The sequence below is a fragment of the Micropterus salmoides genome, unplaced genomic scaffold, assembly GCF_014851395.1.
Source record: "Micropterus salmoides isolate LMB-PRFRI ecotype aquatic unplaced genomic scaffold, ASM1485139v1 Ms_hic_scaffold_1, whole genome shotgun sequence".
In the NCBI taxonomy this organism is placed as follows: domain Eukaryota; kingdom Metazoa; phylum Chordata; class Actinopteri; order Centrarchiformes; family Centrarchidae; genus Micropterus; species Micropterus salmoides.
Genome location: NW_024040040.1, coordinates 24338059 through 24354363, shown reverse-complemented (window position 1 = coordinate 24354363; position 16305 = coordinate 24338059). Strand labels below are relative to the sequence as shown.

Sequence of the window (16305 nt, the reverse complement as noted above, 5' to 3'; positions counted from 1 at the left end):
CTTGAGGTTTTTCTTCAATCAGACACGGAGAACCCTGGAGAATCCCTAGCAAAAAGCCAGGATCAGGCAGCTAGCGTGGGACCCGTGCAACAGGCCAAAGCAGGCCGTCAACAAGCAGTAAGACCCAACAAAACATTCTGTGGTCAGGGATGTCCCATAATGTTAATATTATCTTTTTAACTCCTAAACTCATAGCTTACTTTCATTAGTTCTCCTCTGCCGTATGAGTCAAATGCTTCCCACTATCGAACCTCCATTCTCATTGTTTAGCCATTGCTTATTTTCCCTGATGTATTTAACCACCCTTTTATATCGCTTTAGTTAGTTAATAAATTCACTATAATCAAGAAATTTATTAAAATTAATAGCTAGTTTAGATATGCTACAGAGGAGACATGCCACTTTAAGAATCCTCAGTACAACTTTATAGGGAAAACCCATAACGCCAAAGATGGCAGTTGTCCAACCCCTCCTGCTAGAAAGTCAATCGTCCGAGGCGGGAAACATATTTCAGCCAATTGCGTGCTTCCACATAAGGGGCCTACTGCGCATGTGCAGTAGAAGTATAACCGGAGTCACCGGTCGGGAAAAATGGTTTTTAAACCTTATTTTGAGGCAAAGTCGTTTTTTTTAATCAGCTTTTATTGCTGATTCCAGTCATGTAGTTTTTATGAAATGGCTGCTCGGAGGCGTTGCCAAGATGGCTGCCGAGTGGTACGACGTGCCTATAAGGACCTTGTTTCACATCATGCAGAGCCACCCCTGTCGCTTACACACTGTGGTCAATCAGTGGAAACTGTTTTCAGTATTTAGGTACACTTATGGATGACACATTGAGTTTCACTGAAAATACTGATTCCAAATGTAATAAATCCTGGCAGAGACTGTTTTTAATTAAGAAACTGAAGGAGTTTGTGGTCAGTCAAAACATCCTTGAGAATGTGTATTCCTGATAGAGAGTACTCTGGTGTTTAATATCTCTGTCTAGTTCGGACTTCTAACACTGGCTCTAACACACTATCAAAAACAAGCTGGCCAGGATAGTCAAAACAGCAGGAAAAGTAATAGGCCACAAAAGTCTTGAGATGACTTTTAGAGTCCAGCAGCCTGTTGCACCAGCGATACGCAAGTTCTACCTTAAGTTAGGGTGCAAAGTCCACACTAAACAATACGTTGAAACTAGTTAGTTTGAGACTTAAACTGTGTTGATGTTTGGTTGCACCACCGAGACGTAAGGTGCATCTTAGCTACTCTGGCATAAAGTCCATACTCATCAAAACAGTGTCGCAGAAAATGACATTTACACGTCCCATGGCCAATCAGTGAACAGCACTGTTCTTAACAGAGTTTATTACGGTTTTGTCATCTGTTTGTCTCTCTCTCTTTCAACATTTTGCAATACTGAAGAGGCTAACGGCTAAAAATAGCAACAAAACACCAACAAAAATGTACGTATACAAGGACAAATAATTATGATTAGGTGATAACTATGAAACCTTAATCTACAGCTAGTCTCACAGTGACATTGAGTGGTAAAACCGTTAACTGCAACAGAGACGTACTTTAACGGTGCCCGTAACGAACGGTAAAGTATAACGGGCAGATGAAATTGTAACGTTATAACGTATATACGCAAAATCTATGTTTTGTCCCTCCCCCCCGCTTTTCTCCATCGTGAGAACGTTTACTATGAGTGGCTAGTCAATCAATCACTCCACATCAGACATAATTAAACGGTTAAAACGCGGACAAAAACATGTAAATTAGGCCTATAGAAAACATCCGACACAACGCAAAGGAGATGCTGAAATGTTACGGGAGAAAAAATACGAGTTTGCTGGAGGCAGGCTTTTCTTCTGTGCTGCTGTTATTACAACCTACCTGAATACAGCAGTGAGGGCGCCTGCAGCAGGGTGGGTTGTAACTTGTTACAAGTAACGCAAATTTGCAAAATAAATAAATAAAAATAAGTCATTGCCTTTTCACGTTCCTTTATTATTTATATTTTTACTCTTTAATCCAATATTTTCTTTGGGCTAGTAATCTACTCTTAATTTCGCTACATTTTCAATTCATAACTTAACCAGTCTGTGATCTGTATTTTGCTTCATTAACCCGAAATGAGCTGCTGAATCCAGTAGGTGGCGGTGATGCCAACCGCTATAAAACGACAAAGAAGACTCAGGCCCCGATCAGACAGAAAGCGCTTTGTAGGTTCGAAAAACACGTGGCGCACAGCAATGGCTTTTGGTTGAATTTAGAAAAGAGCACAGCGCTGCGTTTTTTTAAATGTTGCTAGGCAACCACTGAAACAGCTGTCCTGTCAGTCTAATCAAAGATTAGGCTATAGCGCCAGCGATCTGTAGGCTAATCTTTGGTTTGCTGCTAATTAATAACTTTCATATTAGCAGAAACCTGATCACAACTCACAGGTCTGTGTCTTTTGTTGCTAAAAACATCTGCCAAACGCAGAGCGCCTGCTCTGGCACTGTTTTGAGTGTGTGAGGTGTAGCCTACAAACACGCAGAAGACAGGGAAACTGAGATCTGTGTGGGCACATGAGACTCTAAGAAAGGGGAGACACCGCTGGTCCAGGAGCTTCGTCTTAATGATGATCGGTTTAAGTCTTATTTTAGGATGAGTCAGGGACAGTTTGTTGCAGTCTCCGGACAATTCAAGCAGCTAAATATTTTCAACTTCAAAAAGGGGTCGGACTGCCAGAAAGGTCAAGAACCCCTGACCTAGAAGAACCTAGATTAAAGCTGTAAACTCTTCACAACAGTTCCAGTGTGTTTGATGTGAATGATCTGTTGGTTGTCACTCAACATGACTTATTCTTTTGGTAGGGAGTGTATGAAGAGCCAAACATGGTCATGTAAAGCAGGGCTTTATAAAATCTCCCATTGTGGACTCCCGGACAGCTGCGTATGCTGAATTAGCTGTTAGCACTTCCTGTTTGCAGAGTGCCCATATCTGTCTATCACTGGATTACTTTGATGCTTAAGAAAACTTGATGTGACGAACATGAGGACAGAGATAATGATATCCTCAGAAAGTGTGAGTCACACTCAATCTAAAAATGTGTGTATCATGTCTGTGTGTTTGGATTTGACTGGTTATGAAACATGGGGGAATTTTAATGCAAAAACTGGGACAATCAAACCCTAAGGGTTTTAAAGTACCGTAACTGCCTCCAAGAGCTGTGTGTCCCAGTACACAGGTCATGCATGTAGGTCTCTGGCTCCATGCCTCACCGTTTGGAAAGATATTATGATTATTTCCTAATAGCTGGACTGATAGTTGACCACCAACAATGGGTGAGGCTGACTTTCAAAGCCAGCTCTGCCCTTTTTGTGATCCACAGCTCACCCTCCCTCTCACACTGGTGCACATCAGTTTCATTTTGTGGGAAGTGAAACTGGACAGTGAACCTACATGAACTCAAGCTTTTCATCAGAAGCCCGGCCCACAACTGGATGCGCTGCAATCAATCATGCCTGCTTTTGCAACCCTCTCACCTTTTGTGGGCCTGGGCTTTACAGCGCTGCAGGAAAAGCTTTTGCTTTATTATTTTACCTGCAGATGGTCTTTATACCTACAGTATATTGGTGTTGGAAGGGATAGACGGTTTAAAAATGAGTTTTCATGAAGCATTTAAAAAAAACAAAAAAAAAACACGTGTAGGTCCACTGACTATGATGAAACTAAATTATTAGGGCCTGAGCACGAACTGTGTGAGGTCCCTATTGAAACTGAAGGGATTATTAAGGTGCGTTCCCACCGAAAGCAAATCCAGCGTTTTGGGGGGTTTGATTACATCCAAAGTCAATGCAAAGACGCAAATTCACGACGTTTGTCGCGCAGTTCGTGCGAGTTAAAATTTTTCAACTTGGGCGAGAAATTCGCTTGACGTGATGTTGCGAAGGCCTATCAGCGTTGAGATTGTCCAAACGTCACTGGCGGCTTCGGAGCGTTGTTTGGAGAGGACCAGGCGAGCGGTGTAATGACAAGCCACTGTCCGACAGGGAGCTGCTAAAGAACGGGGAAGTGGATGGGGAGTAGTGCTGCAGGTTTCGGACAAATAAACACCCGTAGTGGGTCTGGATTCTGCTCTAACAACTATGCCGTTTACCAGCAGGAGGAGGTCCGAGTTAACTGGTTTTATTAAATTATCTTTTCACTTTAGTTTTTGGAATTACAACTTGATTTATCTTCACTTGTGCTTCTCGGCAGCTAGCTTCCGTGCACATCCGGTTCCACTGTTGACTTTAGCGTCGGATGGCATCAGAGTTCTGCTGGACTACTACTTCATTTTTATATAAAAACCGGACAAAGCTGGACGTTACTTGGAGAAAAGAAAGCGAGGAAGTTGAACTACCTGGTGAGTTTAGAAAATGTGTGTCTGTAACTTTATTCCAGCTGTCGTTGTACTTTACTGTGAACAGGTTAGCATAGCCCTGATCGATCCGAAGTCCAATCAGAAAACGCGTATTTTAAAAGTTGTCGTCCTGCTGACTTGCTGACAGACCTGACAAAGCATGAATTCATATGTCTAACAAAATGGCATCATATTGTAGTTATTTCGGCAGCAGTTTGATCAGTTTATTGCAATTAAATCACAGCAAAAGGTTTACTTTGGGTTCATATAGCTGTAGTATCCGCGGGCTGTGTTAAAACGCGTGTGTGAGAACACTGAAGCGGTCAAACTTGCGCGAGTAAAGCGAGGCGAATATTAAATTCACTTCCGGTGTGAACGCAGCTTTAGGACCCGAGCACGAACTGTGCGAGGTCCCTATTGAAATTGAAGGGATTATTTTTGTTATTTCTGCAAAGTAACCTCAATTTTGGGGGCCTAAACATACTCGAAAACTCTTATGGGTTTCCTGCATGGGTGTGGCAAAATGGCTCGCTAGTGCCCCCCTGCAGAGCAGCCCCCGTGACACTTTTCACCTACATGTATGAAATTTCTGTGACACATGTATCATGTCCAGACGTACAAAAAAGCCTCTTGGAGTGATGCCCGACACCCAACAGGAAGTCAGCCATTTTGGCTATTTACACACTCCGTACTTTAACGAACTCGTCCTAGGGATTTAGTCCGATCAACCTGAAATTTTCGCTGTGCACTCATTCAAACGGTTATTAGAAGTCGACCAGTTTGCCCATGGCGTATCATCAAAAATTGGTGATTCGCCATGAAACAGGAAGATGTTATAACTTCAGTACACATGCTCACATCTCCTCCAAGTATAACAAAAGTACTGCTCTGAATACATTCATATGCCAATATTCACTCAAAGTCATAGCGCCACCTGCTGGCAACAGGAAATAACACATTTTACGCTGTAATGTACTACTCCTAGCAGGCTGGACATATCAACTTCAAAACTTTCCCAGAAAACCCATAATGCATTGTTGAAGCCATGTTGTAAAACTCGTGACTTTGCAGTTAACAGTGTGGCGGTGGCGTGGTGGCAAAGTTGAACTCTTCGCCATGACACAGGAAGTTGTTGTAACTTGACTGTACATGCTCAAATCTGTACCAGATTTTACACATTTGAAAGGAGTCCTGCCCTAAACACTTGTACAAGACAACATTCACCCATAGTCATAGCGCCATCTACTGGCAACAGGAAGTGATCTTCAACGAAGCAGCCCCTGCGGCACGTTTTACCTACATGTATGAAATTTTTGTGGCACATGTATCATGTCCAGATGTACAAAAAAGCCTCTTAGAGCGATGTCGTAAACACAACAGGAAGTCGGCCATTTTGAATTTTATGGTTATTTTTGGATTTTTTACACACTCCTCCTAGAGCAGGGGTATTCAATTATAATTCAAAGAGGTCCCGTTAGAGAAAATTTCCCGAAGCAAAGGTCCGGAACATCAAAACGACTAACTTGCGTTATCATTCAGTACCATAACGTATAGTTGTATCAACATATGTTTTTAGTCAACAACGGACTGTCAAATCAAATAATATTTCAGTCAGTTTTTACATCAAACTGGAGGGATAATAAATAACTAATCTAATAATAAATTCTAAATTTAAGTAAACTAAAATAAAGTGCCTAATTTTTAGGAAAAATTACATAAAAAGTGTAGCTTGAAGTGATGAAGTGGAGTCTTAACCAATTTTACAATAAACACTCAACACATCGTAACAAATGAACAGCTGTAATGCCTCCTCTTCTCTTTCAATCCCTCTTATAGAGCTACCATCTCCCTACTTTCTCTTGGTCAGTGAGAAACGTGAGCTCTCTTTTGTCCTGCCAGCTAGCATTGGAGATCTGAGATATTCTGGTTCTGAACTGCCTGTGGGAGGAATGTACATATAAGAATCTGTACATTCTTGAAAAGCCATGTGAAATCTCTTTTCCCTTTCGTCTCCTCAATTCGTGTGTGTTTCCTAAACCTCTCTGGTGAATCTCATGGACTTGACTCGCAAGCATCGGAATGCACAGATTTGATTGGCAGAGCGGCGACACGAGACGATTGAAGCACATGCGATTGGTCTGAGTTTCCTGGGCCGCTAAACCAGTACAGTAAATGCTAGAGAAGCTGCGCGGGTTAAAATAGAAACGCTCCGTCACGACGTAGTCTCAATAATAAATCCACTGTAAGTCGGCGGTCCGGAGAGGACAGCGGCTGGGTCTGGATCCGGACCACGGTCCGCCTATTAGGGACCACTATCCTAGAGAATTAGTCCGACTGACGTCAAATTTTCCCTGTCTACTCTAAAGCCTTCAACGATTAAAAGTTGTACAAACTGTGAGTTTTCCAAAATCAATGATTCGCCATGAAAGAGGAATTTGTTTCAGCTTCAGTGTACGTGCTGACATCTGCACCAAACTTTACGTGCTTGATAACAGTCCCGCCCCAAACACATCTACATGTTCATTTATAGTCGTAGTGTGAAGTGCTATGTAGCGCCATAAAGCGGACACAGGAAGTGATGACTAACACATTTGTTCAGTGTCCGAAGCGCGTTTGAAATTCACAGCCACACCGGCAGAGCTCCAGAATATGCAACGCGGCCGCCTCACACCTTGACGTGCTACATGTGCGAGGGCCCGCCCAACGCTGTTTGCGGCTTTAATTTTTATTTTCTTTCTTTCTTCCTTTTTAGTCCTGCAAAGTAACCTCAATTTTGGGGGCTTAAACATGCTCGTAAACTCACCAAACTGCACATAATTCAGGCACATCAAAATTTTTTGTCTTTTATGGATTTTTGCGCATGGGTGTGGTAAAATGGTTCGCTAGCATCCCCTATAGAGCAGAGTTTGACGTACGTGAAGGAAATTTCTGTAGTAAGTGTATCATGTCCAGACGTACAAAAAAGCCTCTTGGAGCGATGCCTGACACCCAGGAAGTCGGCCATTTTGAATTTTATGGTCATTTTTGAATGATTTACACACTCTGTACTTTAACAAACTCCTCCTGGAGAATTAGTCCGCTGATTTCAGATTTTCACTGTCTACTCTAAACCCATTGACGATTAAAAGTTGTACAAATGGTGAGTTTTTGTGAAACGGCGTGCCCGTGGTGTGGCATCCAAATTCGCCATGAAAGAGGAAGTTGTTGTAACTTAAGTCTACATGCTCACATCTACACCAAACTTTACATGCTTGAATACAGTCACGCCCCGAACACATCTACATGCCAATATTCAGTTATAGTCGTAGCGTCAAGTCCTATGTAGTGTCACAAAGGGGACACAGGAAGTGATGATTAACACCTTTTGTGCAGCGTCCGAAGCACGCGGCAAATTCACAGCCACACCGGCATAGCTCCAGAATATGCAACGCGGCCACCTCACGCCCTGACGCACTGCACGTGCGAGGGCCCGCCCAACGCTGCTTGCAGTTTGAATTATAAATTGGTCCTCATCTGTTTCCTTCCTCCTTATAGTTTAATTTCACCCTCAAAATGACCCTAAGTCTAAGATGTCCTGTCAGACCCATGCTTTGAGAACTTGTGTGTAAGCCACACATGACTGACTGACTGTCCAGCCGTTGCTGTTTCCCACGAGACAGGGACTATGTAGGTAAGTAGGTTTGTCACAAAACAAGTTGTAGAGTGAAATATAGTTTTTTTTTTTTTTACCCCCTTCTCCTACATAGCACACAACATACATTAATACAGAATCAATTATGAAAAATGGTAACAGAAATAAACTATCATCACTGGAGCAGTGCTGAGGATGAATTTGAATTTAAAATTCTGGTAGCTTGGGGGGAAAAAAGCTGCTCTTCTATATCTCTTCCCCAGAAGGCAGCAGGGTGAACAGGCTGTGGCTGGGTGGGTACTGTCCTTTAGTATACTCTGGGCACTGCGAAGGCCCCTCACCAAACCGATATCACTGATGCTTGTGAGATGGGTACCAATTAAATTTTTGTTTATATAGCGCCAAATCACAACAACAGTTATCTCAGAGAACCAATGATCTTCTGAGCAGTTTTAATCACCCGAGGCAGAGCCCTCTGGTCCTGGGCCGTGCACATCCCATACCAGTTTGTGATGTTTCCAGTCAGGATGCTTTCTATTGCTCCTCTGTAAAAGCTGACAAGAACTTGGCGTGGGAATTTGGCCTTCTTAAGCTTCCTCAAGAAATACAGTAGTTTCTGAGCTTTCTTCACCAGCGTCGAGATGTGTGATGACCATGTCAGGTTCTCTGTGATGCAGATTCCCAAAACTTGAAACTATTCACCTGCCCCACCTCAGCACCACTGATGTAGACAGGAGTGTGTCTTTATCTCCTTCTTCCTAAAATCAATGATTAGCTCATTGGTTTTGCTGAGTTGAGCAGTAGGTTGTTCTCTGAGCACCACTACAAGATTATGAATTTCCTCCCGATATGAAATCTTATCATTGTTTGAAATCCGGCCGATGATGGTGGTGTCATCCGCAAACCTCACAACAGAGTTCTCTTCATGTTGGGGGATGCAGGCGAGGGTGTACAGCATGAACAGGAGGGGGCTGAGCACACAGCCCTGGGGGGCTCCGGTGTTGACTAGAGTGGAGGAGGTGAGTCCGCCAATCCGAACTGACTGGGGTCTGTTTGTGAGGAAGTCCAATATCAAGTTGCAGAGTGTTGTGTTTAAACCCAGAGTGCTGGTTTTGCTGATCTGTTTCATAGGGGAGATTGTGTTGAATGCTGAGCTGAAATCCACAAACAGCATTCTGATGTATGGGTTGTTTTTCTCAAGGTGTGTGAGGGCAGTGGAGATGGCATCCTCTGTGGATCTGTTGGTTCTGAAAGCTAACTGGTGAGGGTCCAGGCTGGGTGGGATGTTGTTTTTTATGTGCTGAATAACCAGTTTCTCAAAGCACTTCATTAGAATAGGGGTGAGTGCCACAGAGCGGTCGTTCAGACTAGACACTGCAAACTTTTTAGGTACAGGAACGATGGTGGCTGTCTTGAAGCAGGTGGGAACCCTCTCCTGAGACAGTGAGATGTTGAAAATGTCAGTAATAACATCAACTAGCTGATTAGTATACCGCCAGGAATGTTATCAGGCCCAGCAGATTTACTCATATTCACTCTCAGCAGGACTCTCCTCACATCTGCTGTGGATACTGACAGTGGCCGGTCCTCTGGAGGTGGAGTAGACTTTACAGCTGACTCCTTGTTGAGGAGATCAAAGCGAGCATAAAAGGTGTGAAGTTCATCTGGTAATGTGGCCTCACACATGACGGGGGCGCTCCTGCTTTTGTAGCCTGTGATATTTCTGATGGCCTGCCACATATCTTTGGTGTTGAGGTCTCTCCTCTGCTGATGTCTCCGCTTTGCCTCCTTGATGCCAACTTTCAGTCTCGCTCTGGTGGTGCTGTAAGCTTCTTTATCACCCAAGAAAAGCAGCTTTTCTGGCTCTGGATAGAGCCCTCACCTCTCCATTCATCCAGGCCTTCTGATTGGGGAATGATTTTATCGTTTTAGTGATCACCACATCATCAACACATTTGCTGATGTAAGATGTCACTGATGATGTATATTCCTTAAAGCTGATGTGGCTCTCCTGGGCGGTGGTCTCTCTGAACATACTCCAATCTGTGCTCCCAAAACAGTCCTGCAGAGCTGCTCAAGATTCATCTGTCCACATTTTGACTGTTTTAATTGTTGGCTTGACCCTTTTAATCAGCTGGGTGTAAGTGGGCTGAAGAAGCAGAGAAATATGGTCTGATAAACCAAAATGGGGACGGGGGAGGACTTTGTAGCTGCCAGGAATATTGGTGTAGACGTGGTCCAGTGTGTTTGTTCCTCTGGTGGGGTTGTGGACATGCTGGTGGAATTTAGGTTATACTGTTCTGAGATTTGTTTGATTTAAAATCACCACCAACAATACAAACACCATCAGGTTGTTTTGTCATGTGACTGCTGATGACCTCATACAGTTCCTGTAGTGCATTTATTTTGAATTTGCATCTGGAGGAATGTTAACAGCAACGACAAAAACACTGGAGAATTCTCTGGGCAGATAGTATGGCCGACATCTCAACATTAAAAATTCCAGATCTGATAAACATTGTCCATCCACTTTAGCTGCGTTTGAGCACCAAGCATTATTTATGTAGATACACAGTCCTCCTCCCCTCGTCTTACCGGACTCTAGTGCCCTGTCTGCGCGGAATAAACTCCTCACGTTAAGTGTGACGGCTTCCTCAGGTACGCTGCTGTGCAGCCAGGTCTCTGGCACAGCAGTCTCTGCTTTCCCATTGCTGAGCGAGCCTTACTTCCTCATTTTTACTCTCCAACGACCCGACATTAGCCAGGAGTAGGCGGGAGTGGGAAAGCCTTTAGTTCGAACTTATTTAATTTCACTCTTCTCCCCGCTCTCTTTCCTCTCTTCCTTCTCCAATGTTTCCTTCAGCTTGTCTGCTTGTTTTGTCGGGAGATGCCATTGCTAGTTATCGTTTCCAGATCTGTTGCACTCAGTCCAGTCCCCGCACTTTCTTTTCCAATATTGATTAATGTATTTCTGTCATAGGTGATCATAATTAGACAAGTTTCCATAAAAAAGGAGGAAAAAAACAGATTAAAAGCAAAAATAATAGCAAAAATTAAGGGAGCTACTGGTCGCTGCGTCTACATGCGCTGCCATTGCCATGGATACAGACTAAGAAGTGAACATAATATTTAGAGAAGATGGACGATGGATCTTTATGCATTGTGTTCTGCTTGCCCCTGACAGAAACCCTAATAGCCGTTTCCTCTGTTCTGTCCCCTTTAGGGAAAGGTTCCTGTCGGCTCCTCCGGTCTTCAGACAGACCAGGAAGGTCTGCAGCTTCTTCAACTGTGACTCCAGTTACTCTACAAAACCTACCTGCTGCAGATGTGAGTTTAAAAAACGTGCTCCTTCTTCAGCTATGTTAATGTTTTTTAAAGCCAGCCCCTGGAACAAGTAACAGTTCAGCTTTCCTGTTGTCTCACCGATCTGATCTCCTCACAAGGACACCACATACTCCTTCCTCCGTTTCACAGTGCACTCACTGATATCTTCTTCTAGAGCAAGTCAAACCGCGTTTCTTTGATCCATATTTACACCTTCGCACCGGTGACAGCTGTGAATTTAACTGATGCTCGGGAGATGGGTACCAATGATCTTCTGAGCAGTTTTAATCACCCGCTGCAGAGCCCCCCAGTCCTGGGCCGTGCACATCCCATGCCGTTTTTATTCTGGCTATAAGAATCAAGAAATTATGACGTAATTTCACCCAGATGAGGAGGTGATGATATTTTTTACCCAGAAGGTCAAAGTCAACTTCAATGTAACATCATACGTCCTGGCCATTATTTAACATCATTACTCAGGAACAGAGAGGGTGGGGGGCTGAAACTCGAGCGTCATCAAAGTCACGTGACGTGCTTATAGAGAGGCTTCACATCTAACAGAAAACAGCAGCACATGTTGTGTAGCTGGACTGTAAGAATCCATCTTTACATGATAATTAAGTACATGTGTACCTGTTTAGCTAATAAAGCCTCTGAATGAAATCATACCTATGTATAATCAATATAGCTAAGCCAAAAAATAATACTTTTTTATTAAGCTCCTTCCAAGTATTCACTATTTATATTACGAGTCTGGATGGATTGACTGCAACCTGACCACGGGGCGGATATTCTAGTTTTCAGGTGACGACTTATGTTTATGTTGAGTAAATACATTTGGTGGAAAATTGCAGTTTTAAAGAGCAAGAGCATTACTGCAGCATTGAGCCATCTATAACCATCAGATTGTTGCAGTTGTTGGTTTTTTAAAATAGCAGCATCCATAATCGTTATTTGAATAGTTGTTTATGTGCCCAGGCACTGCTGGGTTAGCAGTAACATAATTTCTACAGTCAGAATGCACACGACAGGGTTATTAGGTTGTGGGCCAGGCACCTGGAACCTCGTAATACATAGAAGACCAGAACACCTAGACAGCACAGGGAACATTTTTTCATTTTCATCAGATATGGAGGGACATCTGCTGTTGGTGAAGCCATGAAGAAAGCTTTTTGCCAGCTGACAGTGTCAGAATATCAGGGGTATTAAACAGTTTCAGGTGTGGAGTGGTGTTTTTTTTTAATGCCTTTAGCTGGTTTCTTGTTGGACTGTTGTTGACATACATTTGTGTCTACACTGGAGGTTTTACCAAATACAGGTAATAGGGCTGGGCGATATGGACCCAATCCCGGTACTGTTAGGCAGAACTCCGGTATAAAATATATATCGGTATTTTCTGCTAAGTGGAGGCTGGGGGGGTCCAGAACTTGTCTTCCGGACTTTTCCTCCCATGATTCCGTTCACAGCAGCAGCTGTGCCGCATGTTAGCCTTTCAAAACAAAATCGACATGGTAGCTAACGAATTACATCTGCACTATTGTGTTCACTGCCACTTTACCTGGTCCGCACTTGTAAAATAACCACTGTGTCGCGACTTGTAACGTAACGTCTCTGAAAAATACAAAACCAGACATTAAATATTCACTATATGTTCCTGGGTGTGATCTTGTTACTGAGGTGAACTAAAGTAGACTAATTACCAAAGTACTTAAAACCTAAAAAGTTCCACTTTGAACATTTAGTACAACAAAACCTATAATATATGTATTGAATAGAAAAGTAGGTATTAAATATTTAACCCAACTTCCAGCACACATTATTTATCAGAATGAACTTGAAGGTCAACAGATGACACGGTTCATCCACACACACACACCGGTTCATACATCTACAGGTTCTTACTGCTGTCTTCTTCTTTACAGGTAACTGCCAGCTGGGTAAGGCCTACCAGGGAGACTGCTCTGATGCCTCCAGTCAGGAGGAAGGTGAGCTCAGGGGAAGTGAATCCACTCATTTCCCCCAGTGGCGTCACAGTAAACTAGCATTTATTTTTGGAGGCCATTGGAAAGGCTATATTTCATGGCTATATTTGCCTGATCATGGGCTGGACTGAGCTCAGCTCGAGCAGCAGAAGCCACAGCCCTAGCCTACCTCACACAGAGGTACAAATAAGGAAAATCAGTGAGTAGCTGTTGATCTACGGGATGGACTGTAGTTTCTCAGTGGTCCCAGCAACAAGCCATGGGGCAAAGTGTGTGTGTGTGTGTGTGTGTGTGTGTGTGTGTGTGTGAGTGGAAATATTATTAGCAGTCATACTCCGACTTTCTCTAGAATTTAGGACTTAATGACTTCATATGTGTGTGCAGTACAGAGAGAGGTCATGTGTAGCGTAGGTTAGCACAAAGAAGTCATTAAACAGGCCTCTCAGCAGCACGGAGCCTTTCTGAGGGTTTATGATGGCTGGAAGTTGTTTCAGTAGGCTTTACATTCAGGCATATGGTGAAAAATGTCAGCGCTGTACTTAACTGCTTAACTGGTACAAACATGTTTCTCAGTGTCCCACTTTCTGGATAAAAGTGCTCTGGCAACAGTAAACTGAGACTGCTGATGGTAACAGACTCTTTAGGTTATATAAAAGTTGTCCTTTCCTGTTTATGTCTCCTTTAACATCAGAAATAATAAAATGACATATTTGATTTCATTTGAAAGGGTATCTCTATCTTTAATGATGAGTTGCAGTTTTTGTAGTTCAGTGTAATATATTTGTCTATATCAGGGTGTTCCCTGTCTCAAACTGAGGCTGAGGTGGTACCATACTGATCACGTGCACACACGTACATGTGTACCGCACCTTCAACTGGTTCAAACAAACGCTTTTAGAGTTTTAATAATGATATGATTGTAGAAAACGATAGTTATCACCTTAAAGCATATTTTATAATAAAATAAGAATAATGTTCAACATAAAATACAACATAAATCTAATGTGTTCATTGACACAGTTAAACAGCATATTGTCAAATAAAATATAACATCAGCTCCTGTTTTCATGTATACAGTAGTTCAGGGTCCTCTTGCACCTGATATTAAATATTCATCTGCAGTTTTCTTTAGTGTCCCAGTAATATTTGTTGTTACTCAAACAGGTCACATAAACTGGTTAAGCTCTGTTTGAGACAGAGAACATCAAATACTGAAATACTGAATATTCTGCTGACAAAACTGTTTTTGAAGCATTAAAAAAATTTAAATAATTGTATTTAAGTAATCCCCTCACACTTTTAAAAGACAGTTTTATAATGCCTGCTGGCGATATAAAACTGTATCAAAACATGAACAGCAGGAGAAGCAGTTCAGTTTCTTCAGTGATACTTGTTGCTGTGGTCCAGCCAATCAGATTGCTCTGTTCTTCCTCTCTGGAAGTTTTGGCAGCGTCATTCCCTGCGCACTGTGCTGATTATGATAGTGTCCCCACGTCAGCATGATGCTGCAGGTACAAATGATAGAAATCCACAAAGTGCAGAGCTGTTCACCCTGAAGACACCGTCAGAGCTGGACCACATCTGACGTAGGTGGCCACCTCGTGCAGGATAAACCCTGTATACGTCAGCGTCTCGCTTGAACAGCTGCTTTGACATAACGTAGTTTTCAGGTTGGTGGTAGAGTAGTACGTCTTGTGTAGGTTTCTTTGGTTCTAGTAAGGGTTTAGCAGTAACAGATTTTTAAGATAGAAAGTGATACTGATGCGATTGCTGCTGTTCTGTATCTTTTCAATATCTCTTCTGCATCCTGTCACAGTGGGAAATAATTATTAATATTTAAATTATTATTGATGTTTCTCCCAGATTTGGAGTTGTATGTTCAGGGACACAAGAAAAAGCATGGGACCAAGAGTCCATGTCAGGGGTAAGTAGATTGTGGTCTGATCTGCATCAGAACTGTCTTCATCCCCACGATAAAAGTAGCAAACAGTGTAATACTACTATAGATACATTGCCTAATTACTGAGCAAAGGTGTTTACTTACATCCCCAGCAAGACTTAGAGTTCTATAGATGAAAGGATTAAAACATATTGAGTCTAACCTTAAGAGAAATAAGTTCAGTATCAGCAGTGGAACATGCTGAGAGATCTTTATGGTGTGCTGTTCCTCTCTTCTCCACCAGTCTCTCTAGTGCCAAAGCCTCCCAGGGGGATATTTGGAGGGGGGGGCACGCTGCAGAGCTCAACGGCCCAGCAGAGAGGAGAAAGAGTTGTACACTGAGGAGCAGCCAGAAGGCTGAACAGGTGAGGGATGATGACTGGACATGGCTGGGCAGCAGGAGGACTAAGGCCAGATATCTTTCTACTGCTGCATTCACTTTATTCTTTATCTGCAGTCCATCTATACACCAGTGAAATACAGGCCAGAGACAAACTTTTATGTGCTCTGTACACAGATTCATGTCGTCTTTATACATTTGTTTGGACATTTGCTGTCCTTCAAATGTATAATGTCCAGTTCCAGCCTTTAACATTAATAATAATCACTGCACAAGGCATTGCTGGCATCATACTAATATGGTGTTTAGAAAGTGCATTTACAAATCAAAACACCAATCAGATGTCTTGGTGATTTTTGGGCTGAAGGCCTTGCTGGGTCAACATGATTGCTTCTGTAACGGCAGCAGAGTGGGTCTAATGATTAACTCAGCTGTGAAGCTCCACATCCCAGTCATAGGGAGTCCATGAACACTAGTTAGTCATTACATGGCGAGATACATGAAGGCCTGTAGGATTTAGTTAACAGCTATTCCTCTGTTCCAGTGAGACAGCTGTGTGTGCGTGTGCATGTGCGTGCGTTTGGTAGAATGTGTCACACACTGCCACATGAATGGGAGTACTCGGCACTAATCTCACTGATATAGTTCAAGACTGTGTATGCATGAGACAGGCGGCACGCTGCTGACAGAGCACATCCCTTCTCTGTTCTG

At 42.9% G+C, this 16305-nt stretch overlaps 1 protein-coding gene across 3 annotated transcripts in view; it reads left to right on the top strand.

Annotated features, from left to right (window-relative positions):
• Positions 1-16305, top strand: part of zcchc2 (zinc finger, CCHC domain containing 2) — a 35651-nt gene that overhangs the window by 12145 nt on the left and 7201 nt on the right. For all 3 annotated transcript variants that reach the window (XR_005444871.1, XM_038723042.1, XM_038723028.1), the window contains exons 6-9: positions 11233-11336; positions 13256-13318; positions 15179-15239; positions 15499-15619. Coding sequence is in view for 2 of the 3 variants with exons in the window: in XM_038723042.1 (XP_038578970.1) it covers positions 11233-11336; positions 13256-13318; positions 15179-15239; positions 15499-15619 (349 nt within the window). In the remaining variant the exon portion in view is untranslated. The remainder of the gene's footprint in view (positions 1-11232; positions 11337-13255; positions 13319-15178; positions 15240-15498; positions 15620-16305) is intronic.